This window comes from Daphnia pulicaria, chromosome 10, assembly GCF_021234035.1.
Source record: "Daphnia pulicaria isolate SC F1-1A chromosome 10, SC_F0-13Bv2, whole genome shotgun sequence".
NCBI lineage: Eukaryota > Metazoa > Arthropoda > Branchiopoda > Diplostraca > Daphniidae > Daphnia > Daphnia pulicaria.
This window is the reverse complement of record NC_060922.1, coordinates 1,462,353-1,488,773: the sequence shown is the minus strand read 5'-3', so window position 1 is coordinate 1,488,773 and position 26,421 is coordinate 1,462,353. Positions and strand designations below refer to the sequence as shown.

The 26,421-nt window shown below is 43.0% G+C and overlaps 4 protein-coding genes and 3 long non-coding RNA genes across 12 annotated transcripts in view; 5 read left to right on the top strand and 2 right to left on the bottom strand.

Moving 5' to 3' along the window:
* The first annotated feature begins 313 nt into the window (after positions 1-313).
* On the top strand, positions 314-2,024 carry LOC124314137. Its single transcript, XM_046779199.1, has 3 exons — positions 314-552; positions 706-1,815; positions 1,880-2,024. Exons 1-3 carry the CDS (start codon positions 465-467, stop codon positions 1,888-1,890), a joined length of 1,209 nt encoding a protein of 402 aa, XP_046635155.1. The 5' UTR covers positions 314-464; the 3' UTR covers positions 1,891-2,024.
* A 914-nt stretch (positions 2,025-2,938) lies between these two features.
* On the top strand, positions 2,939-3,980 carry LOC124314329. Of its 3 annotated transcripts, none has more exons than XR_006911141.1 (4): positions 2,939-3,125; positions 3,192-3,612; positions 3,833-3,837; positions 3,903-3,980. It is a non-coding gene; the product is annotated as an uncharacterized LOC124314329 (long non-coding RNA). The 3 variants fall into 3 exon arrangements; XR_006911142.1 differs by having other exon boundaries at positions 3,943-3,979; XR_006911140.1 differs by having other exon boundaries at positions 3,889-3,974.
* Positions 3,981-3,984: 4 nt separating this feature from the next.
* Positions 3,985-4,613, top strand: LOC124314305. The gene is made up of 2 exons (XR_006911099.1): positions 3,985-4,189; positions 4,267-4,613. It is a non-coding gene; the product is annotated as an uncharacterized LOC124314305 (long non-coding RNA).
* A 1,412-nt stretch (positions 4,614-6,025) lies between these two features.
* Positions 6,026-7,523, top strand: LOC124314323. Of its 2 annotated transcripts, none has more exons than XR_006911133.1 (4): positions 6,026-6,061; positions 6,981-7,078; positions 7,149-7,254; positions 7,465-7,523. It is a non-coding gene; the product is annotated as an uncharacterized LOC124314323 (long non-coding RNA). The 2 variants fall into 2 exon arrangements; XR_006911134.1 differs by lacking the exon at positions 6,026-6,061 and adding an exon at positions 6,631-6,887.
* A 1,151-nt stretch (positions 7,524-8,674) lies between these two features.
* Positions 8,675-10,189, bottom strand: LOC124314279. 2 transcript variants are annotated; one of them, XM_046779445.1, is made up of 5 exons: positions 10,001-10,189; positions 9,841-9,920; positions 9,654-9,774; positions 9,141-9,246; positions 8,675-9,074 (listed from the first exon to the last, which is right to left on the bottom strand). In XM_046779445.1, exons 1-4 carry the CDS (start codon positions 10,187-10,189, stop codon positions 9,181-9,183), a joined length of 456 nt encoding a protein of 151 aa, XP_046635401.1. In that variant the 3' UTR covers positions 8,675-9,074; positions 9,141-9,180. The 2 variants fall into 2 exon arrangements, with proteins under 2 accessions (XP_046635401.1, XP_046635400.1); XM_046779444.1 differs by having other exon boundaries at positions 8,675-9,246.
* Positions 10,190-10,233: 44 nt separating this feature from the next.
* LOC124314186 (NKAP family protein CG6066-like) lies at positions 10,234-11,738 on the top strand. 2 transcript variants are annotated; one of them, XM_046779304.1, is made up of 6 exons: positions 10,234-10,446; positions 10,504-10,684; positions 10,747-10,897; positions 10,962-11,070; positions 11,157-11,418; positions 11,485-11,738. In XM_046779304.1, exons 1-6 carry the CDS (start codon positions 10,305-10,307, stop codon positions 11,648-11,650), a joined length of 1,011 nt encoding a protein of 336 aa, XP_046635260.1. In that variant the 5' UTR covers positions 10,234-10,304; the 3' UTR covers positions 11,651-11,738. The 2 variants fall into 2 exon arrangements, with proteins under 2 accessions (XP_046635260.1, XP_046635259.1); XM_046779303.1 differs by having other exon boundaries at positions 10,236-10,446; positions 10,501-10,684.
* The window catches only part of LOC124314063 (insulin-like growth factor-binding protein complex acid labile subunit), a 30,016-nt gene continuing 15,255 nt past the window's right edge, over positions 11,661-26,421 (bottom strand). Inside the window, exons 3-6 of the mRNA XM_046779067.1 lie at positions 15,089-15,321; positions 14,161-14,255; positions 13,930-14,020; positions 11,661-13,836 (exon numbers count right to left, since the gene is read on the bottom strand). Of these exons, the coding sequence (XP_046635023.1) occupies positions 12,445-13,836; positions 13,930-14,020; positions 14,161-14,255; positions 15,089-15,256 (1,746 nt within the window). The 5' untranslated portion in view covers positions 15,257-15,321 and the 3' untranslated portion in view covers positions 11,661-12,444. The remainder of the gene's footprint in view (positions 13,837-13,929; positions 14,021-14,160; positions 14,256-15,088; positions 15,322-26,421) is intronic.

Below are 26,421 nucleotides of genomic sequence, written 5' to 3'. Positions count from 1 at the left end.
GCGACGAAGAAAACAACAAGCGACAAGCCGCACTGGGATCAATTAAGGATTCAGCGCAATTTCACTTCCACAGAACTCGACAAACGCTTTTGCGATAAATAGCCAAAACGCTCAACCGTTAACGGCTGGCTGGCCCATCTTAGGGCTCCTTTCAACCCACAATTCCCAAGTGGTGCGAAACGGGCCGTCGAGATTGGCTGGAGTCGACTAGAGGTAGAAAGAGATGACCTGATTCATCGGCCTGGAGCTTATGACCCAAGTTCCGTGTAGTAGCTGTAGATAGTGTTGTTATGGCTCTGTACGACTGTACAAACAGTCAGTTCAATAATTGCAATCGCAGAGAAAGGTCGATCGTTCCACTGCTCTCCGTATGCGACTGCAACTGAGTTGGTGTTGTTGTTCGACATTTCCCCTCGAATCTTTTTATTTAGTTTCATATAATCACGTCGTTTTGAATTTAATTTATGTCCAATCGAGCATTTAATCAACAATATTCAATGGACGCCTGTATTGTGATGAAAGCGTTACCGGATTTCTCTCAAATTTCCAACTGTAATTATTCAAAGATTCAAAGATTTTAACTCATTTTTTTTAGTAATCGAAATCATCTCAAATACTTTGATTGCCGAGGGCACCTATTGCAATCATATGCTTAACTTTGTCAGAGATTAATTCTCGGAACATTTTTCATTTATGTTTCCACAGCGCCTTTTCTTGAATATGAACGAGAAATGTCGAGCATACGATCGCACTTTGATTACGAGGATCCTGTGGGTCCTGCCCATAAAGAAGCTACGACTGAAGTTTACCCCGACCAGCCAAACAGCAACGTTGGCGTTGCCAGTAAAACAAGTGACAACAACAAGAGTAAGAGTCCCTTGGTTTGGGGAGAGGATATCACTTTCCTGGATCGTCGACAGAGAGAAAACAGATCGGGCGAAGCCGAGACCGGTACCCAATACATTAGTCTCAATGGCTTCAGTTTCTTTCCCAAAGACGAAGAAACGGAGGATTTGAACGACATTTGCTCCTCGTTGGAATTGGTCGATCAGGGATTGGTCGAAGCCCATCCGTGTACGGTGGATGAAATTTACCAGTCGACCGTCGAGACCCATCTCGCCCAAGATAATATTCCCGTGGCCGGCCGTGTGGGCCTTCGCCGGACTCGCAACGCCTCGCAACGTGTCTCTCTAGTCCTCAGTGAAGATGACAATTCGTTCTGCAGCCAGTCGGAGAACGTCAACAAAAGCGGTCGCAAACGTCACATGTCGGCGCAAAGTGTGATGAGTGGCGGCAGTTACGACGATGCGGACGACAGCCCCTACAATAACAACAGCAACGGACGGAAAAAGAGACGTCGCTACGAGGAAAATCCTTCGGAGGATCCTGCGTTCGAGAAGAGTCGTAAGAATGCCATTATCGCCAAAAGGAATCGTGAAAAGAAGAAGGCTCTCATGGATGAAATGGAAAAACAATGCGATAAGCTAACCAAAGATAACACCCATCTGGAATCCGATAATGGAAAGCTGCGCCATCGCGTCACGACACTGGAAGAGGAAGTTTACTACCTCAAAAGTGTTCTGGCCAATGATAGCTCGTTATCAACCGTTTTGTCCGGTCTGAAGAGCATTGGCAATCTACGATTTACAAGTAACCTGGATCCGTCGAAATACAATAGAAAGCCAGTCGCATCTTCATCCACCGGCCAGCAGAAAAGATCCGGAGGGATTTGCGTCCACCTTGACAGACATCAACGCATCTCCGTGGAAAAGTGTTCCGAGTGTTCCATTGACAGGAATAACGACGCTTGCCTCGGTAAAATATTCTAAAATAACAATAAATTCACTCTTAGTAATTCGTACATTTTCATTTTGAACAGATGGTTTGTAGAGCTCAGCGGCTCCATCGAATTGGATTGGATCCTGAATGTCCGTTAGATGTTTAAATTTTTTTTTTTTTATTACCGCTTAACACAGCACATCATTATAAAGGTTACATAATACAAAAAGGAAAATTCTCATAGTGATGTTTAAGTATGCGTTGATTTACATTGTCTATGGTTCACGTGATTGAATGCGTTTCTATTGCTCGTCTCCTTGTTCGGCTTTGTTCTTACGTTCTCCACTCGTTTTATTAACTAATTATCACATCACAGCAAAACCACAGCGGTAAAACAAAAATATCAGTCGCCTCTTTCTTGGTGGGCAATGGGCAGCATTATTAATCTAAAATCTGGCAATGTTGCACAAAGCACAACCAAAATACATGTAAATGTCATTCAAGTTCGAGAATGGAGATCATCAAGACGAACGAAGTAATGAAGTAAGAAAAAGAAATATTTATCATGAAAGAACTAAGAGAAGCATTCAGTAGTATGTAAAAGTATTGTTGTTAGTGAAACCATATAAATGTAAGACTGTAATTTTAGGATTCGAGTCGTTGAAACGTATAATGCGACTTAATGTGCTGTACGCAAGCTTCTGTAACGTTTTTCTTTAGTCCATCATGGTTCCATTGAACGTTTGCAACTTTGCACATAGTACTGGAAGGTCTTTGTTATTAAGAATGGCATTCATGAACGGAGTGTAAAAGTCATAGTCTCAAGTCTCAACTCTTAATAAAAATTGATCAGGTTGAAAGGAATTTGGTGTTTCAGTACGATGTAGTTGGATGGTTACATAAACAATATGTTAAACCTTAACGGATAAAGCTGTAAAGTGACATATGTTCTCTGTGAAATGCTTGCATATTTTAACTCTTAAATTGTTTAACCATTTCCAAAACTAGTTCAACACCAAGTACTAAATCAGTGTAATATTGGAAGACAGATGCATGTCAATTGCATGTCCATTTTTTGCCAAGCAAAATAATTATATACCTAGTTCCTTGTGTCAGATGTACACCAACAAATCTAAAATGGCACTTTATGTTAAAGGTAAAACTCCCTTCTTAACTTGTAGCTGTTGACTAATACCATGTCATTTATTGTTCAAATCGAACTGAAAATAAGGAAGAAACGATAAGAAAAACTTCGTCGACAACTAAGGAACCGATATCTAGTAAATTACTCTCGTTAGGAATATTCCGTTTGGAGCCACGACCAAGAAAGTGACTGAACTCTTCAAGTATTAATTCTGTATTTTATGTTTAAGAATCTAGAGAACTTGTTTATGCTATTTGAAAATTTTTAGGTTCGTGAAGTAAAGGCAGTTCGTTTGCAAAAAAAAATGGCTAAAAAAAATAGCACAAAAAAACAGAGTAGACGCGTATCCGGACGACATCCACAATTCGTAGATTATATACTCAATTACTCATGAACTAGTTGCTTTAAACTCTGTGTCTGCGTAAAATTTGTCATAAATCGGGCCCTTCTTGCGAGTCTCAAACAAAGTATTACTTAAACGTTTCCTTTTTCTAAAGATAGATGTAAGATGGCTTTATCATACCCTTTTCGTCTGTCAAATTAGTCGTGTGTCCAACAGGTGGTGGAGACGCGCGAGTGTCGATTCGTGAGTGACGCATTCTTTTTCCGAGGCATTGAACCAGCTGAGCAGGACGAAATGAATTGTCAATGAATGCTCACTCTTCAACATTTTAATGAAAATTTAAAAGGTAATTCTTGTTTTTATCATTGAAGTTTACTGTGTAAAATATTTATGTGTGGATTTATAAGTTAACTCTCCAAGTTAACTCTATTTCCACTCGGCCAAATCACGGCCAAATCATCTCATGCTGTCTGGCTTGACCGTTTGACTGCTGTCCTGCCGAAATGTCCTGCAATGCTACGTGTACCGGCTGTACGTCTCATCCTATTACTGGAAATACTTGACAGAAGAGGTAATTATATTTTTTTTCCAATTTTCCAACTAGCTAAGGATATAGATTTAGTTATTGATGACCAGATAGTAGATCCCTTTGCTTGGACTTCAATTGAATTTCCAGATCCCTTTGTAAAATTATACATGTCAGGCCCGCGTTTTTTATTTTATTGTTTGCTCATCACAAGGTTATCCACCTTCGATCATCATCCGTTAAATACGCGGTGGGACTTGTTATGATATACCAACATAACGCTTGTAAGCCACCGTTACTGTGTGTAATCGAATCCTGGACACACCATGATCCACCGTAGGAGAATATTTTGTAACGTCCTTTTCGACGATGGGGAATTCTTCCTTCGTTGCTGAAGGTTCGTTGCTGAAGGTAATCGTAATGAATTTCGAATCGCCGACTTCCTACTCAACTTATTGGAATTTTTTTTTACAGATAATTTAAAACTCAACACTGATGTGTCGTTCGTCAGCAGCCATCCAAATATCGGGCTTTCTTTTGAACGTTTCAACGGCTGCCGATACTCCAATGCTGAGATGATGACCCTCTTCCCAGAGGATGAAGCCTTTGCTCTTTCCCTGGTCGGATAAAATTATACGTATTATCGCATCGTATTATGTAATTGCCTGCCTTTTACGTACATTAGCTGCTAAATAGTTTCATCAAATTTTACGAGAAATCAAAAAATTATTTAGGCCATTCAGGTTGTTTTTCTTAATTCAACCAATGTACAACTGTATGTAAAATTGTAAATCAAGTTCTTGTTTCACCTTTTCATTCATCATTTTGTAGCTTAAATCCTGTGTTATTTTGCAAACAATTTTAACTTTCACTTTACTTAAAAATTCCAGACAGAACTCCCTCTAACCTCTGGGTATCAATCTGGGTCGCCTCTGACCCCAATTAAGAAGTAAAGGCCCCCTGTGTAAGTAAGGTAGGTAAAGGAAGGAATCCAACATAGAAGACTAAAATGTAAACAGAAATCTAAAAGATTTATTTTGTTACAACTTACAATTGATTTATCTGCTACAAAATAGCACTTATAAACCAATAAAATCAGACAAGGAAGGGCATTCACAAAGACAAATAAGTGGAAGAACACAACTAATTAAATGAAACAACAACACCAGTAATTTTATTTGGTGGCATGTTGCTTTCTCAACATCGATAATGTAAGGATTGGCTGTCAGCGTTCTGCTTATCGGCAAAATAGTTCATTCCCCTCGTTTGTTTATTGCTCTCTCGCTGACCTCGATACAAGTCATTCCCCCCTTCTGTTTTATGACCCACGCTAACCTTGACTCTACTGTCAATGACCGCGTTTGACCCTGTTCTGACTTGTATAAAACCCCACCCAACGCAGTTCTTCTCGAGTCAATGCTAGGCTGTTCAATCGGTCTGGTGTTGGCTCACCCCTTCTCGAGTCAATGCTAGGCTGTTCAATCGGTCTGGTGTTGGCTCACCCCTTCTCGAGTCAATGCTAGGCTGTTCAATCGGTCTGGTGTTGGCTCACCCCTTCTCGAGTCAATGCTAGGCTGTTCAGTCGGTCTAGTGTTGGCTCACTCCTTCTGGCTCGCAGGATGTCACATTCTGTCGGGTTATTGTTTCTTCTTTTTCCATTGTAGTTATGTTTTTGTATTTGCCCGCCTCATGCTAGAGAAGTCTCGCGCTTCGCATGTAGGACCGTAAAGCCATGTATGTTTCTACAATAAATTCTTTACCCCGTCTATCACCGTGTTGAAGTGAGTAACTTTTCAGTTCTCACAATAATAACAGGGTCATTATTTTTTGACGCAGAAATTTTTTTTGAACTAGTAGTTTCAATAACACACAACACATATTGAATTGTGGCACCACAGACAGGAACAGCATCAAGCACACCTTTCACCATCTCCTCATTAGGCAGCATCTCCATTAACAGCCTGCTGAGCATCAATGGCCATTGAAACCTATACAGAGAAAGATTCATCACAAGGCAAAGTGCAGAATAATAGGAATAAAGTGAAAAGTTAAAAAAAGGGACACGAAAAGATAGCAGTATTTGTCAAGAAACTGGAATCACTAACAGATGCCATAGACAAGGCACAGATTCAGAAGAATGTCAACTGTTAAAGTGCCTTCTCGCTTCTCCTCATTACCTTGGCCCTTGGGGATTTCTCTGTTGTGATGTGTGATGCTGCGGTGCTTTTTGGTAAAGACGAGATGTAAATTTGGAGGGGGAGAATATTACGTGAGTATCACAGTTATTTCCCTTCGTTTGTTAGTTCTTTATTTCAACTGTCAACGAGCTAGAGCGGACATTGTTTTCATGTATACGTTTATTTTTTCTGACGCTAGACGGCTTAGCCTTTGATCATTTTCCACTCAGTTTAGTTACGTTTACTTGGCACATCTATGGAGAAATTTCTCGCTGCTACTACAAAGAAATTTTGGATGATAGCTGTCAGTTTCTCTTTCAGCAACAAAGCTCACTTGTTAGACTTGTAATAATATGGTTTTTTTTCTGCTTCCGGTTTTCTCATTTCTTGCAGTAGTTTAGTAAATATTCATCTGACGCACAAAAGAACCACATATTCGTGATCCTCGTTAAATTTGTGGTATAGTTCATGTTCTTTTTTGTACGTACGCGTACTTCTGGTTTCGAGAATTATCCTGAACTACAGTTCACGAAAAATCTCGATTTTGATCAAATTCTAGATTTCGTTTAAATTACATCTAATCGACCCCAAATTTCATGGAGATCACGAATATTTGGTTTATTTTGTCGGCAGCTCAATGGTTAAGTCGCTATCGCTTACTTCCGGTATACTTCCGGAAAATTTGCATAAAACTAGCAAGTGAGCTTTGTTTTCTGTACAGTTCTAAGGATTGATTGCTAGGTTTTAGCAAACAAATATGGACTTTTCAAGTTTTGAGAGTATCTTCAGACCATCTGCAAATACTGAGTTTTGAGACGTGTCAAATAGATGGCGTGTTGATTGGGTCAATAATGGAATGGCGGTTTGTTGTCAAAAGTTAAGCTATCCTTTCTTCGAAAATTACCAATGAATTCATTGGTAAATTCGAGTGATTTCGTCTCTAACTTGTCGGTGATGTGTTCTATTCCGTGTATATGTTGGATAACCTTAATGTTTCTCATCAACTTTCAGGAAAAAACGTGAAAGGGTCGTGGCCGTCGTGCAGCCTACCATCAACTATTTGTTCAAAATCATTGTTTTCTACTGAATGTGCCATCGAAATGATACAGGTAATAACCAACACAAGCTTTATCCATTTCATGTATTGCTGAAACATATATTCCTCTCGTCTTTTATAAGGAGTCATAATTGTATTGGACTTGCTAGATCACCAACCCCAGCATAGACCAATCTCTCATTTCATCTTCTCGAGAGAAGATTGGATAACTGATCTGTGGTTTCACATGTAAGTTCACTTATCATGTCACTGAACTTTTTCCATTGCAGTCTAACATGTATTTAAAGTATTAATTTCCACTTACATCTATCTGATGTTTAAGAGAGACGCTTCTGAGTGTTTACTGATAATTGTTTATTCATTTAGATCATAGACGTCAAACTTATTGATGACACAAATTATAAACAAGCTGACTTATTTTTCTTTTTTTATTTGCAGGTTCTAAACTCCAGCTTTGTAAATTTGCATGGCAGACTTTATGAGAAGTCATGTCCTTTTTCAAGAAAGTCAACAAGGTCCCTGTTTACTAACCTGTTGGCTGCTACCCTTGAACCTCCCTTTTTACTTTCTTAAGCGGGCCATCTTTATTTGAGGTATTGCTTATTCTGTCGCTACAAGCCTACAATCTTGTTTGAATATTAAATTGCCATCCAAATAAATGTTCATTCTGCTTACAGGGTAATCCTTCGCTACCTGTCATGGACTTCATCCACTGGTGAAAATCGACGAGAGAATGCTGTAATCCAAGACTGATAAATTGTGTAGTTAGATTCAATTACAAGTGCATTTCTGGGCTCCCTTCTTTTCTGTGGCCACGTTTCCCTAACTAACCACTAACCAACGCCCGCCGGTGGTCACTCACCCGCTGTGAAACCAGGAGGAGGGGAGGGCTCTGGTCGAACGGGGACTTGGAAGGCGCATGATCTGAGGGTCATGAGTCTAACCCGGAAGCCTAGTATGACTAATCGCTCCCCAGAAAAACTTGCCTCGCACTCTTCTCTCCTCTTCCATTTCCAGGTAATCTCCCTGGATCTACGCCGACACTGCATGTGCGAGTTTTAGCAAGCAATCCGCCACCCAATTTGACAAAAAGTGATAGTTTGTTTTCACGGAAATTGCGTCAGATGGTTGAAAAATTTCTAGTTCAACAATCTCATGTAGAAATCAGCATCTAGTCTACTGGTGCAAATTGCGATTCTTTAAGCTTGAATTATTTGGGTGATGTATTAAAAGCTATTGTGGGTAGCTAAAAAATTTAACTAATTCGCTTTTTCAGAATATTTTGAAGAGAGATCACAAGAAAATCTAAAAACAACAAAGTGATCTAAAACCAAAATATTCAGAAAAGTGGATTAGTTCAATTTTTTAGCTACTTACAATAGCTTTTAACATATCACCTAAATTAATCAAGCTTAAAGAATCGGTATTTGCACCAGTAGTCTAGATGCTAATTTCTACATGAGATTTTTGAACTAGAAATTTTGTAACCGTCTGACGCAATTTCCGTGAAAACAAACTATCACTTTTTGTCAAATTGGGTGGCGGATTGCTTTCTAAAAAGCCTCGCACAAAAAAAATTGTCTTGCACCGGACGCTCTGTTTAATGAATTGTTAATTTTGCATGTGTTCCAGATTAAAAGTAGTTTATACAATTTTTATACAAAAACATTTTATTTATTTTAATATCAATGATTATAGATATATAACAATTGTGTGAATTTGATGTTGGAGATTGTGGGGTTTTAGGAATGAATGTGAGTGGATGTAGGATTTGATGTTGGTGCTTATGGGGTTTAAGGAATGGATGTGTTAGTGGAAGTGGGGAAGGTATAGGTTGACAGGAAGGTATAGGTTAACAACAGATTTTATCACCAAGTACTGCATATCCATTAAAAATATACCTAACTTCTTTTAGTAAATCATAACCAAATACCCCACCCCAGCTTCCTCCTCATTCCCCCATCCTGGACATGTTTATTATTTGTTTGACATAAACCCCCCAGTATTACTCCTTTTTTTTTTGTTCCTTCTCAATATATAAAGGTAAACTGCAAAGACACAAATAGCAATTAAACACAATATTGGATGTCACTTCTGTAGCACAGAACCAGCACCTCAGATGCACAAGGAACAGCAACTTGATGCAGATATCTTTCACCAACATAGGCTGCAACAACACGCCACATTGGACAGCAACACCACTGCTACGTAAACATGAACCTATAACCAAAGTAAAATTAATCTTCAGCATCATTGGAAATGCTATATGAAATTTAAAAAAATATTCTACATATCACTTCAAATATTATATGGCAATGTTATCTTATACCTGTAGTGGAAACTTAAATTAATAAATTTACATGAAACTAGATGACTCATTTAAGATTTAAATACAAATTCATTTAAACTTTAAAGGATACTCTACAGTGGAAAAAATAAACAAAACTTCTTTCAGAATCTGCTTTTCTTGCATAGAACAAACTCCCCTTTAAATAATACATAATAGAACACAACCCTGAAGGAAACAGCTGTTGACTTGACGAAATCCCAAAATGTTAAAACTAACCAATGAATGCAAAGCTTTATCACATTTTAATTGTAAATCTATAACTGGATAAGACTGTCACCTTCAAATAGTGTATGTGTTCATGATGTTCACAGCAAAGGTAAATGTGACTTCCATGCAGCCTGCACGATTTGATGGAAGCCCTAGATTGGATGGCATAAGTTCCTTTCAATAAGAGGTGCCTGCAATCAAACATTACAAATGTTATGATCCACATATCTTTCAATCAGTTTAATTGTTAATTTTACCATTGTAGAAGCAGAATGTTACTCAGTTTCTCGACGTGGTCGACAGCATGGTTTCCAAGTCTTTCGGCATCAAAATTCGTCTACAAATAAAAAATTAAATTAAACACTTTCAGGCCACTTTCACTGCACATGCAATAGAATTTAATCGAATCAATTATACCAAGAATATAGCAAGCTCACGAACCTCCGGAGCAACGAACACCAGAGCAAATTTCCGAAAGAGTAAACAGTGAGTGGCAGTTGGAATGTTGGATATACTAGCTCTGCACTCAGTGCCCTCTGACGAGTGAGTTATGAACCAAATATGATTTCTATTGCATTGCGATAAGCGGGCAAGTTGCTGCTTCATTTTTTGTAAACCCGTAGCAGTTTATTAACGTCGTTCAGTGTTTTGTTGTTTTCATCATCGAGCAAAAACGATACGTAGATTTTCTTTGCAGTTTTTCTAAGTATTTTGTCATATTATGGGAAGATCCCGGTCTAGATCACGTTCAAGGGACACAAGGGACACAAGGCACAAACACCGTCACAGATCACGAAGTGGTTCTAGAGACCGGAATCGTTCGAGACGTCGTTCAAAAAGTCATTCACCGTCTCATGAAGAAGGTTGAATTGTACTGGAACTTATGTTTCTCATATACTAATTGTTCAATTTTATAGTAGGAAAAAAGGACAAATTTAAGGAGTTTCGGTCAAGGCCTGCTAATGGAGGTTTTGCTCCCCGAGCTGGAAAGAGTAATCAATTCAGCGAGGAGTATTTTGATTACCGCAGAAAAGAGAGGGAACAAATAAGCACAATGGGAGTTTCGTCAGCCTGGGGAAGCTCCCCTCCTCGCCTCGATTGGTAAAGTATTAGTAAAACCTGTACAACACATACATTATTTCTAGAGTGTCTTTGTTCTTTAGGCCAGAAACATTGGTAGATGTATTTGGAGAAGGTAAGAAACAAAAAAAGAAAAAATCCAAAGACACAAGCGAAGATTCAGATGACAGTAGTGAACCAGATAAGAAACACAAAAAGAAAAAGTCTAAAAAGAAGAGTGAAAAAAAGAAAAAGGTAATTGATGTTCTTGTATTTCTTGTACCATCTTGAAGTGTTCTTAATACATCCATTTTTAAAGGAGAAGCATAAGAAAAAATCCAAGAGGAAGAAGTCTAGAAAGCGGGATACTTCATCTTCAGAGTCTGACAGTGATTCAGGAGGGGAGGAACAATGGGTTGAAAAACCAGGTATGACATTTCACTTCTTTTTTATTATTATTTTAAGTAATTTGATTAGGTCGTCCAATGTATTTTAAATCCACCTGTTATTTTAGTGTTGCCCAAAATACAATCACTCAAGAACGGACATGAGAGCAGTTCTGTTGAATCAGGAGACGAAGTTGTTGGTCCAGCCCCTAAAGGAGTCGTCCAACTTTCGCATCGCGAGATGGGTAAAGCCCTCTTACCTGGTGAAGGTGCGGCCATGGCCGCTTACGTGCTCGAAGGCAAGCGAATTCCTCGTCGTGGTGAAATTGGTTTGACGTGCGACGAAATCTCGTGTTACGAAGACGTCGGCTACGTCATGAGCGGTAGCAGGTGAATATATCGTGACTCTTCTTTGACATAAGGCATTATGTAATCATGACTTGATTTGCCTCGCAGACATCGTCGCATGGAAGCCGTCCGTCTCCGTAAGGAGAACCAGATTTACACGGCTGACGAGAAGCGTGCATTAGCCGTGTTCAGTCGCGAAGAACGTCAGAAGCGCGAGACTAAGATTCTCGGCCAATTCCGTCAAATGGTCAATAAGAAACTTGGCAAAGAATAATCAATTGCTATTTTTTGTAATACGTTTTTTTATTATTCTTATTATTCATCTTCGAATACAATATCCTGACGCAAGAGAGAAAAAACAACACGTGCTCTATAGTTTTTTTGTTTTTTTTTTCGTATGGCGCATTTTCTTTTGTTTTGTTTTTTTGTTCTATGGCACCGAATTTTCAACCGCTATACAAAATTATTACACAAAAAACGTTGACGGTCACATTGTCGAACCAATGACTAGTTTCTATAAAATCTTTTTCTCGTAATTTTTGTTGTTTGTTGGTGAGGTTGAAAAACAGAGTCGGAGAACGTTCCAGACTTCCAGGAATATAGAGGAGGAGAAGGAAAGAAAATAACAAACAAATTAAAAAACCAAAGAAAAGAAGAAGAAACCGAAAAACAAGAGATCATCAATAAAAAGAAATAAAAATAGAAACCAAAATTTAAAAAAAAAAGACATGACTCGATTTAAATTTTTTCCAAGAAGGAATTGGACACTAGCGATCTCGGATCTCCATCCATGGAATGTCTACGTCGCGTAAAAGGGGGATAGAAGAAGGAGAGGAGAAGTCTTCTTGGGCGGGTTGATAACAGACGCGAGTCAAGAGAGGGGCGGTGGACAAAATTCGACGCAAGAAAGTTATACAATATAGTATGCTGGGCCACATAAGTAGACGAAATGACTCGACATCGAAAAGAAAAGAAAACCCAACAAAATCAAAAACGCAAATCAAAAGTTATGGACTTTTGAAGACGATCCGATCGCCGGTCGTCTCGTCTCGTTCGTTTTGGTTTCATTTATAATTCCGTTCTCGGAAACGGTTTGAGGCTGTTGTGGAGTGTGACGGCCCGCATGAAGCATTCCTCTTCGTGCGAACAGGCTTTCTGGTATTCCGGGACTCGGTTGTTGCCAATGAGGCTGACGCCGTGATTGATGCCTCCGGCAGCGCTGATGCCCCACGAAGTCGCGTTGGGTGACGCCGGCTTCCACTTGCTGGACAGCGTCCGGGCGTCCTCGGCTTTGGTTGGGTGCGGCTTGGAAGCCCCGCAGCAGGTCTGCCTGATCCGCCTGCGGAATCGACACGCCACGCAGGCCGCAAAGACGAGGAGACAGGCCGCGCCGGCGGCCACCAGTCCGACGACCAATTGAGGCGATCGCATCAGCGACGTCCGGCAGCCCAGCTCGTCGTCCGACAGAGATGACAGCGCCATGTTGGAAACTGGAAGCGGGGTGGCGCAAATGGCCTCGGCCGGTATGGGCAGCAACTGGTTCTCGGCGATGGCATCGCGTTTCTTCATGTGGTGCGTCACCGTGACGGATCCGACGGCGGTTTTGAAACTGCCCAGCAGGTAATCCCTGAGCCAGAGGAGCTTGCAGTCGCAATCGAAAGGGTTGCCTCCGAGGTCAACCAGTTGATATTGACCGGGCCCGGATCCTCCCCACATCTTGTCGGAGAGGGAAGTCAGCCCGTTGTCTCTCAACACCAACCGGCGCAAATTGACCGAGCGGGCCAGAAAGCCTTCCGGTAACTTGGCCAGTCGTTTGCAGTTGGTGATTCGAAGTTGAACCAGCTCGCGGTTGGCGTACAACGAGTCAGCGTCGACCGTTGCCAACTGAGCGGCGTCGTTGATGTCCAGTTGCTTGAGCCGGGTCAATCCGACGAAGGCCTTGGGTCCGATGGCGGAAATGTTGTTCTGGCCCAGCGTCAAGATCTCCAAATGGGAGAGAGGTGGCCAGGCGTGAGTCGGGATGGTCGACAAAAAGTTGTCGTGAAGTTTCAATCCGCGCAGCTGTCCGAGCCCTCGGAAGGCCTGAGTCGAAACGTTCCTTATGCCGCATCCGCTCAAATCCAGTTGGCTCAGTTCGGACAAGACGGAAAAGAGACCGTCGGCCAGCCAGGGAAGGTCGTTGGCGGCCAGACTTAATTCGGCCAGCGGGCGGAGCGGTGACAGGAAGGCCGGGAAACTGGGCGGCGAATTGTAACTCAGTTTATTGCTGTCCAAGTAGAGAACGCGCAAGTTGGGCAATCCGGCAAAGGCTTCCGGGTGGATCTGCTCCAGTCGGTTGCGGCCGAGATCCAGTTCGCGGATGCCTCCAGCTGTCGCAAACGCTCGCTCATCCAGTGAGCTAATATAGTTCTCTCTGAGCGACAAGATGGACAGATCGCGGCTGAGACCCAGCCAAGTGCCCTGCATCGAATCCAATCAGAAAAGAAAAAGAAAAAATCGATCGTTTTTAAATGCTTTCAGCGCCAAAAGAAATCGATAAAAAAAGAAACTCACATTGCCTACGACGGAGATTTTGTTGTGATCCAGCCGGAGTTCGTTGAGTTTGCGTTGACCTTCAAAGGTTCTATCCTGAATGGCGACCAATCTGGCGAATCAAAACAAGGAAAAACAAAAAGAAGAAAAAAGGAAAAAAACAAACAAATTTGGTTAGACAATAATAAAAGAAAAAAGAAAGAAGAAAGGTTCTATTTAATCTGCTCCGGAGGCGGACGTGTATGTGTGTACCTATTGTGAGAGAAATCGACGTAGAGAAGTTCGACGTAGAAGCGAAGGGCCGTGTCGTCGACGGTTTTTATCTTGTTCTGCCGGAGCACCAGACGCTGCGAGACGCGTCCCATTTGATCCAGAGAAAAGTGGGGAGAAAGACGCAGAGCCGGAAAAACAATAATAGCCATTGATTAGAATCCAACTGATGCGGAAGGAGCCGACTTTCACGCTATTGCCAATAAATAAACACATGGGAAAACCCGCAGATATCACATATATATACATACATATCTCCTCTCGCCCGTCTTTTCTCAGCGCCTTTGGCAATTTTCAATACTCTTGTCGCTTTGACTAGGAATGTCTTTTCCATGTACAGTGGGCTATAAGCAGGTGGGGGGGCTTTCTTCCGTGCTCATAAAGATGCCGAATAGAATCAATAATGGACTGTAGACGCGACGCGCTTTTATTGAGAAAAACGGCTCCCCGTTCTCCCCCGCCCAACATACGTATAGTATCTTTTGGGTATGGGCCAGCCCAAATAGAAACGAATATGGCTATCTGCTCGTTTGGGTGGTGGGTTTTTTTTTCTTTTTTTTTGGGTTGTGCGGAGGACATTTTGAACGCGGTTGGTTGTCCAGGAGATGTCCAAAAAGGTGGGACCGAGTCCTTAAGAGTGTCGGGACCTGCGAATAAGAATGTATTGCGCCATTCCGGAAACGGCTGGATTTTCCGTGTCCAGTCATATTATCACTCTGTTTGACTCTCTCACTCGAGAGCTCAATAGACCTGAAATGATGGCCTTCACTTTCGTTTTGGGGATTCCAAGTGGACGCCAATCCGTAGCCCAGGTAGCGCCAATCTGATCAGACTTAACTTAACCCAACCCAACCCAACCCAACCCCCAAAAAAAAGCACAAATGAAATGAAATGTTTGGTTGATAGTTACCTGGACGGAAGGATTAAGAGTGATGGGAATGACTTCGAGATTGGCTTCGTCACAGGTCACCTGGAGCGTTTCATCATCGCAGAGACAGCCAACCGGACAAAAGGCGTTGGCTCGTCCGGCCATCCCTAAAACGGCCAGGAGCGCCGCCAAAGCGTACAGCAGCCTCATTTTTGCTCGGCTTTGATGTGGACAAGAAATTACAAAAGCGACGAATCCGCTACATCCGACACCACCTATTTAGCATAATCATCATAATCATATGAATAATCAATGTAAATGACTCGTTGTCTATTAGCGAAATGTCGCCATTTAGAATGTAACAAATTGACGACGAAAATTCCACATGCACACACACATTAACACGCCCCTTTCCCCCTCAAACCCCCCTAACAAGGATGCGTCGAATTTCGCTTGGGACATAAACTTTTGCGGTTCTTTTATTTTCAAACAAGGAAAACTCTTAGCGCGGTCGACATACTTGGCAATCTCTCTCTTTTAACGAGTTTCGTCTATCCTCTTATTTTCTTCCGCACATTTTTCCGCCTCGACCAAAAAATAAAAGTCTCTCCTGGGCGCATTTTGATCGATCAGAAAAGAAAAGAGAGACACAAGTCAAGGCTTATAGGCGTAGGCTCTAGACGACACGAGGAAAAATGATATTTATTTCATTTTTGTTTTCCCTTCTTTCAGACTGAAAAAAAAAACGAAGAAAATAAGCAAAGATGACGGCGGTTCACACACAGCTGCTGCTGGCCCTTTTTTTTTTGAAATATTTTTATAGTTGTTGCATTAAACAGAGAAACACACGCATATAGTAGACATGACTTGTTGGTCCGTCTCGACCGGTTGACGCCATTCATCAAAAAAACCCGAAGAAGAAGAAGAAGAAGAAGAAGAAGAAGAAGAAGAAGAAGAAGAAGAAGAAGAAGAAAAAGAAGAAGAAGAACGACGGGCTATTCGCGGAAAGGTGGGAGTGACTGTCAAACATTGGACCCGACAGGTATGGGAGGCCTCGAGCACACATGGAGAGAGGGAGCGTTCCAAAAACCCACGCGAAAAAAAGAAATAAATAAATCATCGACAGACCAACCGACTGGCAAATTCCCTCCCCTCAAAACTTTCCCGAAAAGTCCCGAAAAAGAAAAGAAGAAAACCAAAAATGACGAATTTCTCGTTTGTGTGTACACACGTCCCGCCATTTTGTATGCGCGCGGTAATAAAAACCCAAAGAGTTCGCCATTTCCATGTCACACCTTTTATTTATTTATTTATTTTCTCTTTCTTCTTTAGTTTTTTAAGATATTCACGGTGTTGACTGGGCTGCGTGATGACGAATTCTCAAACACGAAACTCTTTTAAACTCTCTCTCTCTCTCTCTCCTTCAACACAAACACAGAAATTCTCTTTCTTATTTTGGCACTTGCGTGTCTGAGCTCACGGCCCTGTGCTGTTTCTACGCCGACGCCATTTGGCCGCCCGCCGCCCCCCTCCAACCGTCGCTTTCCTGACGAATGTCGTTGTCGTTTATTTTTTCGCACCGACAACATTTTGATTTCGTTTTGTTTTGGGTTTTTGAGTTTTTCTTCCCCGACGACGACGACGACACATTTTTCAGTCACGAACGATGCCCAGACGAAACCTTATCAAGACAAATAAATACAAAACTGAAATTCCTTGACTGCCGAAAAGGAAGACGACGACGACGAGGAACGAAGATTAAAATATTTATACATCAAAAAGGAAGAAGAAGAAGAGGATAAATGAGATAATAAAAAGAAGGAAAAAAACGCCTGACGTCGTGTCTCATTATTAAATGGTGGAGGAGGTCGCAGGCAAAAGTAATACAACGCGCTGGCTGGATGGCTGAATGGCTGGCGGTACCGGGGCAATCAGCTTTACAGATTAATAACCAGCGTTCGCATTCAATCAAGTCTAACGTCTTACAACGAGGACATGGTCGTCGACACAACATTGTGGTTCCATATCGGGAGACGGGCGCAGGAAAGAAGAAGGAGAGGAGGATAATGTTCTGTGGGGGGGAGTTTCATCGTAGCGTCGGGGCGACATTGGTCGGACACTAATTGGAAACGGGCCAGCTCATCGTCTGACCCGCTGAAATCGTAGGAGGAATCAGCAGCAAATCAAACAAGGAGCCGGATTTATTTCCTTTTTTTCCTTTTTTTTTAAATCCTTTTTTGATTTAGTTTATTTTGTGTGTTTGGAAATGGAAGAGCGGAAATGCGGATGCTGTAAGACTTTTTATTTATTTTTTCCCCGCATTCCGCTCGAGGTCTAAATAGGACGGCAAATCCTGAATGGTTAAAATGACTTTTATCTTTTTTAATATCTATTCCGCCCGGGCTCGTTTTCGCTCACCGCTTTTTTCTTTTCTTTTTAAGACGTCTTCTATATTATATAGTAGATATATATATGTACAGCAGTTGCGTCATAAAGTGTGTTGAATGGCCGACGTTACGGCATGATATGTCGGTGCTTTAAGGCCTGTAATTGCACCCGGATTGGGAGGAGGGAGGCAATAAACTGTCGTCGGAATTGGTCAATCCTTCTTTTTTCCTTTTTATCCAAACCGGACTTTGCCCACGCTTTTGCCTATGCCGAATTTTTATAGATATGTCTGCTAACTGTGTACTCCTCCTATTAACTCGTTCTGCCGAACCCTAGCAAGTCAATAGAAAACCCATCGCACAGTTATATAGCTTAACTATATACGCTCGCACAACTCGGTCAATGTGAAATGCTACTTTCTCTACTGCCCCCCTATATAGCTGCTGCTCTCTCCTTATGCAACCTCTATTGTAGGGTGTAGCTTCTTTTAAAAAGACTATCTCAGAGTAAATGCATCTCTCCAGCAGCATAATAAAGACTAAAAGCCCCTCTCCACAAGAATTGGCCAGGGAATCCATAGCCTGGCGGAGAAAGAGAGACAGCCGTCGGTCGGCAGAGTCGTTCACTGTAGTAGAGACAATTGAATCGACGCCGGGCACAAGAAGAAGAAGTGAGGAGAGAGTGCCGCTGCTAATAATAAAAACAAAAAAGGTCTAAACCGCCGAAAGAGGGGGGAAAACGATGATAAGAGATGCTGCGGTCAGAAGAGACCATCACGCACACACACGGATATAAACGTACAGCCCTGGGAGGAGGAGGAGCAGCAGCAGCAGCACCCCTGCGAACGTGAGCGGCAAACTCAATGCTTTTTTATTATTATTTTCTGGGGTTCCAGGACGCGCACAAGTGGAGAGAGTGGGGTGGAGACGTGCACCGGGTGTGTGGCCGCGGGAGAGTGTGAGGAGGAGGCAGACAAAAAAGGACCTGAGAGGAGGAACGAGTGGGAGCAGATGAGATGGAAGGGACTCGAGATAGTTGTGTCTTGGTTGGCCGTGGCCTGCGTGGGATGAGAGAGAGACCAGAGGAGCCGGCGGCCCCATGTCCTGCAGGGCGCAAAGTAGTTCAATTGTTGTCTAACGTAAATAGAGATGGAGCAGCCAGGGAGTCCAGGGTGAAAGAAAGAAAAGAAAAAAGGGCCAGGGCCAATCGAGCAAATAAATCAATCAGAATGACAGCTAGCTCGGCCGGTGTATATATATATAGTATAGAATAGATCTAAAGATATTGAATGAGGCTTCGGTGCCGAGTGGGAGGAGGCGTGAGAAGGAAGGAGAACCCCGGCTGGACTGCTGCTGGTCCAGCCTCCGAGGGGTCCCGAAAGTAAGAATAATCATTTTTTGTTTTACGTTGTGTGACGTGAGGAGAATGCAAGAGTAGCAAAACGTATAGTACAGTATAACGGCCTATATAACAATCAGTCTCTTACATGCGGTGAAAGATAATTCAATAGTCTTTCAGACAACAATATTCTTGTTAGTCGTGTACAAAAATAAAGAAAGAAGAACAAGAAGAAATCCAACTGGATTCCATTAGATTTTGGAAGAGAGATAGAGAGATGATGGGGCCAATTCTATTCTGGACATTTGCGTGGACCCCCCTTAATAGAGACGTCGTCCGTTGCATTCGGGATCGTGATTCACGATAACATCTTTCCCCGAGTTTGTTTCCCTGGAATTTCACTTGCCTTTGATGTTGGCAATCAGATAGTCAAGATAGTCCCATCTCGCAATGAAATCGTCATCTGATAAAGTCCGTCCGTATTATTGCGACATGGAACATTAACGTGTGCCACGTGCACGGGGGATAAAACTAAACCAGACCGGGCCTCTCCAAAAAAAAGAAAGAAAAATAGAATCTTTAACTTTACTCGCTGACAAATGGCGATATGTAAAAAGAGATGCACGAATAAAAATCGAGGAATTGAAATACGGAAGGATTTTTCCCTTTTTGGGGGCGCAACGGTCGTTCGTTCGTTCGTGGATGGAAGTTGTGGACGATCTATGAAGTATGAGAAGCTCGCGGGGGATACCTAGCAAGATCCGCATAGCAGTTAATTCAGTACATACCACGTACGTTTGGGACGATGATAAACGAGGCAGCAGAGGATTTGGCCGGTCGGCTGGGGGATTGGGCCCTATAAATCATCCGCGATTATCAAAGATCAATATTTTTGCAGAGGAGGAAATGGTGGACTTTTAGTAGCACAAATGTGTGTACATCCCAAGCGGAAAAAGAAGAAGAAGAGAAAAGAAATACATATACATAAAGAACGACAACGGCGGGAGGGAGGAGAGTAAAAAAAAGACGTGATGGTATCAAAAAAAGTCAAAAGGAACTCTATTTTTTTTTCTTCTTCTCCTTCTGCTGCTGCTCCTTTTCATAATGGCAGAAGGGGGAGAGAGAAGAAGAAGAAGCATTAGATTGAACTGTATGGGACATTTCGGGCGAATGATGGGCGGGAAAAAATGCGCTCTGTCTATGTATTCAAGACAGACAACAGACCGACGACGAGAAAGATGAGAGAGGGAGTCAGTCAACTGGACGAGAAATGTCGAGGGGGGACGCCCGAGGGTTTGACAATCACGCTAGCAGTCCCGCTTCTATTGCGGAGCCGGCGGGAGAGCGTCGGGACGCCAGGAACGTTCCGTCACAAAAAAAGGCACAGTTTCAGTTATACAGGCTCGGTGGAGGCCGAAGAAGAAGAACAAGAAGAGATGGTGACGTCTATCCGTTACAACACAATATCTACATGTCTGTCCGTCTCTCTGTATGTATATCAAGGAAGACGGATGCTGCTGGGAGGCAGTTGGGAGGGGGGTTGAGGTCAAAGGACGATAGGGAGTTGGATATACACACACACACGACGAGAGAGAGAGGCACATCAAGGAGCAGCAGATGCTGTCTAAAATCAATAGCGAGACGATCCTCATTCAACGTCGTGACGGTGAGCCCCGAGGATCAAACAATTGACACTCTTGACGTTTTCGCTCGCCTATTCTTTTTATTTGTATTCCGGTTGGGAATGGCCCTTCCATTCCGGTGAATGAACTGTGTGATAGACAAGTCAGACAGGCGACTGACAAGTTGGTGAGGGGGGAGGGGGGGGGGGGAAACGGGGTGGGCGTCTGGAACTCCACCTCGGATCAATCAAATTCAATTCACAATTCCCGCCTCGTGTCGTTTGTTTCCACCCCTCCCTTCCCCTCCTTTTTTTGACATCCCATTTTTTGATTTTGGTACCGTCTGCTGCTAACCCCCCAGAAAACCAACACACACACAACAATTTGATTGCGGGTGGGACCGGTGGGGTGGGTAAATAAGAAAAAGAAGAAAAAAAGAGGAGAATCCATTTAACGGAAGATTGCCGTTGTGATCAGCTTTGCTCCTTGTTGTTCTTCATTGCACCCCAATAGCTTCGTGTCCCGATCCCGAACGAAATGCACGTCATCATCAATCAACGAACCGTTTTTTTTTGTTGTTTTTCCTTTCACAAAGAAAAAAAAGGAAAAGTTTTTTGAACGACGTGTATAATGTACTCGCATCGATCGAAAACGAAGGCGGCGCCGTTGGAAACAATGGTCAGGAGCCAAGCCATCGGACTTGACTTTTTCTTTTTCGTTCGTGAGTGAGTGAGGGAGGGAGGGCGGAGGGCCAGAAAAATCGATAAAGATGATGACGATGACGTCGTCGTACACACCTATAGACGTACTACATAAAAACTGGTCTAGCCTGGCCCCAAAAGTCACTGGGTCTGCGTAGATATGATGATGTAGTCGGCCAGGCTATCCATCTCTCTCGTACGATTCTCTTCCATTTCAAATCCAAATAGTCGAGAGAGTTGCCCTTTTTAGTGTGTGTGTATCGCCGGCGTGGAAGATGGAGCGTGAGAAAGGCAATACGAAGTGGAAGAAGAAGAAGAAGAAGAAAAAGAAGAGGAGAGCCAAAGGAACGGCTGGATGAAGAGGAGTTATCTCCTATTATTGACGGATCGTGCAGTGCAACAGTGGCAAATGTGCACAGGCAAAGCATCGGTGGGGAGGAGAAAGGAGATGGAAAAAAGAAAAAAAAGGCCACACAACAGGAAATGACGTAAAAGGCTTCCGATATGGTGTGGCGCGGGAGTGTCGAAAAACGGCAGTAGCCGGAAGAATGAGCTATACAGAGGTGTTCACGTCTCTCCTTTTTTTTCTTTTTTTTCTTTTGATACGCCGAAGAAACGGCACATCTCACACCGTGGGTGGGCGCTGGTTCTCCGGCGCGCCATCAATAGATATCCGAGACCCAGAATAACAGCTGGGCTTATATGTATCTTCATCTTTCTTCTTTCTTCTTTCTTTCTTTCTTGTTGTGCTAGACACACACACAAACGGCACACAAGGCAATAACTTTGATCTCAAGTTATTTCCTTCCTTCCTCTTTCTTCTTCTTTTTTTTCTGTTTTTTCTCTTTTAGAAAAAGCAAACAAAAACAACGGCGAATGAAAGAGAAAAGAGGAAATCACTTATAGACACGTATAATATATAAATATCCTCTCCCCCCCCCCCCCCACCCGGTAGTATAGTTTCTCTAGATTTTTTTCTCTTTTCTTCACGACCGAGCGCGTGAATTTGGGAAGCGCCGCAGCAAACACACACATAAGAAAAAGAGATCCGGGGCAGGGCGCGGTTCTCAGCTCTTTTGGTTTCGATTGGACCCTTGCGCCGATTGTTTGTCCAGCCCAAATAATCAAAAAAAAAAAAAAGAAAAAAAAATCTAATATTATAGTAAAAGTAAGAAAAAAAAAACAAGATAAATAAGGGGAGATTGAACTGAAAGTGTGTTTGTATAGAAAGAGAAAAGAAAGAGACGACATTGGACGGCGGAGATGTAATAAACCCCGGGCCGAAATATATATATATATATATACGTGTTTGTGTATATTATATACTATATTGTGTAAGTAAGAATACCTCCAAGGGGCTTTTTGACTGGCTGCCTTATAAGAAATAGAGTGGTTTTTTTTCCGTCGATATAGTAGTAGTAGTAGCCCTACTCTGCCGTCCGTTCACTCCCATCTTTAGGCAATATAAGAGCCCGACATCTTTCTTCCGAGAAGAGCCGAAGCGCATCATCAACTTGAAATCGATGCATAACCAAAAAAGGCCAACGGCCGGCCGCTCACAATATTAACGAAAAACGAACGCAACGATCATAACAATTATTCTTTTTTTTTCCAGGGGAGTAACGAAAAAAAAGAATAATAATGGAATGTCGTGGTTAGATTGAAAACGGACCTGCTGATTTGCGATTGACGTAAGTAAAAAAGCCGACCCTTTTTTTCTCTCTCTTTCGGCTACTTTTTGTGTGTGTGTGTATGTCTGACTGCGGTGGTCGGAGTGGGGCCGGCCCCAACCTAATCAACTTTCCTCTTCATCTTTCTCCCCTTTTGTCTCCTTTCACCAAAGAAGGAGAGAGAGAGAGACGTCATCATGTACAGCACACACAACGTCTACACGCGAGTCCAGTAGTCAAACAGTCACATCATCAACATTGCGCGGCCAAAAGGGAATGGTGGGGGTCACAAGACACGAACGGAGTGGCTGGGAGAGGAAACTAAACAAGTCGGTAGGAGGGGGGGGGGGGGCATTGATTGTCGACGATTCACCAAACACGACCAAGTGAAAGATTGCAAACAAACATTTGGAAATGATAATAATGATAGAGCGCCTAGCTACTACTACCCGTCCTATGTGTGTGTGTGTGTGTGTTCTGCCTTTCCTTTTTCTAGTAGATTTCCTCTTCGTTCGTTTCAACGGAAATGCGGCTCCAATTGAACGAAGGAGGACGGGTGGAAGTAATCCCCCCACCCCACTGTCCCGAATTCTCTCTCGAAATTGAATCGGCGCCCAATCTTTTCTCCCCTTTTTTTTTCTTTCGTTCTATTCATCTCTTCTCCACTTGATTCCCTCCTCTCTCATTTCTTCTCTGAGTGAAAAAAGGAAGAAACAAATGCCGGCGACGGTGCACCCCCCACAAAGTAAAAAATAAAAAAAAAAAAGAGAAAATAAAAATCCCAAATCAAAACATAAATATATAAAAAAAAAAGAGGGTGCGGCTTGTTGGTGAAGAAAAACTGGTTCGTCAGTGACCCCACCATCGTGTTGTTCCCCTCCATCCTTGATGGATTTTTTGATTCAATTTCCCCATTTTTTTCTTTTTTTCTTTTTTGTTTTTCAAATTCTTCGCTTGTCGGCAAGAGAAGAAAATGTTCGGAAAATGATCACAATCCCATCAGAGAGAGCGAGATAGAGAGCAGTGGGGGTGGGAGAAGGAAGAAGAAGAAGGCGAGGAGGCAATAATGGATCGCCGATTTAAGGTAATGATGCAAAAGCCTCCCCCTCCCCCCATCCTAATCTAGAATGGCTTGGCAAGTCTAACGTTACGCAAGAAGAGAATTGGAAGAAGAAAGAGGGTCACGATGGTAATTCAACTCGACTGCGGATGATGAAAGCTTCTCTCGGGAAGTCAACAACCCAACTCCTACTCGTCCCTCCTTGCTCCAGAGTGGGGCGGCCAGCGCCCGTCGTAGTAGCAGCAGAGATCCCAACACACACACACATACTATGGTTCTCCCCTTTCTTATACGTGTAGTGTGTCGTTTCTGCAGTTCTCTCTCTCTCTCCGTGTATTCCGCCAGTTTCCGTCTTCACGTTACAAAACAAGGGACTTAATCTAACGAGATTCAAGTGGCTGAAAGCATCATGAAAGGAGCTCCTCTCCTTCTTCTCCTTCTTCTTCTTCTTTCCATCTTTTTCTCGACTCTTCTCTTTAGACTCGGAGAGGAACTTGCGCGCGAGTAATTGGAAACTGCCAACATCCTAGTCAGCAGCGCAACTAGGGAAAACAAATCCGACGGGCGATACGACCATGGCGGCCAGCCCAGCCCAGCGCTACTCTCTCCTTAACTATCGATATTTAACGCCCGCCGTCGTGTGCATGAATAGTGACCGGTACTCTAGTAAACAACACGGCGGACATGATTTTTTCCTCTGTTGCTCGCCTCCTCATCATCATCATCATCATCATCGTGATGGCTGTAATGATGGTTATTATCATTAGTCATGTCGGGTGGGGGGGAGGAAGGGGAGCGTGATTATCACGGAAATCGGACGAGAGGGAGAAACAAGTCGCATATGCGTACGGCGGTAATACGGCACGCGTGGCAATACTTGGAGTAATGGCAGCGGAAATTTAAAAAAGAAAAAAGGAAAAACCCGGTGACCATTCATCCGTTCCTCTCCGACGTCGCCATGGCGACAGACGGCGTTATGTGTGTGTCTGTGACGCATAAACGAACCAACACACACGCGTGTATCATGTATGTGCATTCACAACTTTGTGGCTAATCAAGTTGATTGTGTACGCGACGTACACGCCGCCAGCCGAAGATAAAAAGAAAATCACGATCGGGGCATTTTGAAACGAGTAATTTTTCGCGCCATCAACTCTCAGCCGACAGATTGGACGTCAATTGGCTTTGATTGGCGTAGAAGCGAACCGTCTGCTACTGCTGTCCCCCCCTCCTTCCCCTGGTTATTTCGTGAGCAAACTCTCTGCTTAAGAGATCCCTGCCATCCTTAGAAATGGCTTCGCCAGTCGAGTCGAAAAGAGATTGGAAATCACGCGATCCAATAGGCAATCGAGCGTTGCTTGTCTGGTCAAATCCGAGACAAAATAGCCGCATCCGCCCGACTCGCTCCATAATGGCACACGGTCCTCTCTTTTGTCTCCTATTGTCCAGCAGCCGCACAGCACACAAGGAGTAGTTCTTCTTCTTCTTTTTGAAAAGGAGCTTATATAAAATGTCGATGCAGAGAGAGAGAGAGAGAGAGAGAGAGAGGACCTGCAACAACAGCAGCAACAACAACACAGAAAAAAAGAAACAACAGCCAAATGGGAGAGATGGATTTTAGGGTCTAGCAAAGAGCGTCGGTATATAAATATATCGGAGCATTACTCTTGATATTATATATAGTATAGGAGATGGAGAAGAAGAAGAATAAAGTAGATATATGTACAGGGAAAAAGAGTATTATCTCCGGGGTCTCGAAGGATATCAAGGGCTCCCTCCCCCCTCGCCTATAGTATTTTTTCTTTTCTTTCCTGAACGATGATTTCCCTTCTTCTTGTTCTTGTACTCCCGCGCCGCTTATCGGTTTGGCTCCTTTCCTCCGGGCCCTTGTTTCGTGATGAGAAAACCGTGCTGCTCCGGCTCTTCTCGACTTCCCCCTCTGTGCTCTTTTTTTCCGTCTCTAGCTACAAGACACAAATGTGTAGTGTTGTACGATCTGCCACCCGTTTTTACAGGGCCGGCCTTTCTCGTCCAGTCACATCATCTCCCCCCCCCCCCCTTGTATTTGGCCATCGCTAGTTACTACCGGCAAAGAATATGGCGCGAGTTACAACTCAAACTATATCTAGAGATGATGGACCCATCCTATCGGCTAACTTGGTTTACGTCATTTTGAAGAAGAAGAAGAAGAAAAAAGACGGCGGACTTGTACTATAGAGAGTCTCTTTGGCTCCACTCTGTTCCAGTATTTATGGGGCCCAACATCATGTGGGGTGGGTGGGAGGTGGATGTAACGGCCCGTTTTCCCGCTGGGAATAGCCGACGGCAGATGAAGCGGAACTTGAGGAACAGCTAGGAGCAGCGCAGGCAGCCCCTTTCGTCTTTTTCCATCTTCTTTTTCTACTCGGTTGTCGTGTGTATCAATCGCAGATCGATGGCTATTATACATCCGGTCGCTATGGCAACTTGATGTTAGACGTTGCCCGTCATCTCGTATTAAGCGTCTTGTGATGGCAACAAGGAAAGAAAGAAAGAAAATAAGAAAAGAAAAGCCAAAGTCGGTTAAGAATGCATCCACGCTCGTGTGCCTATACAT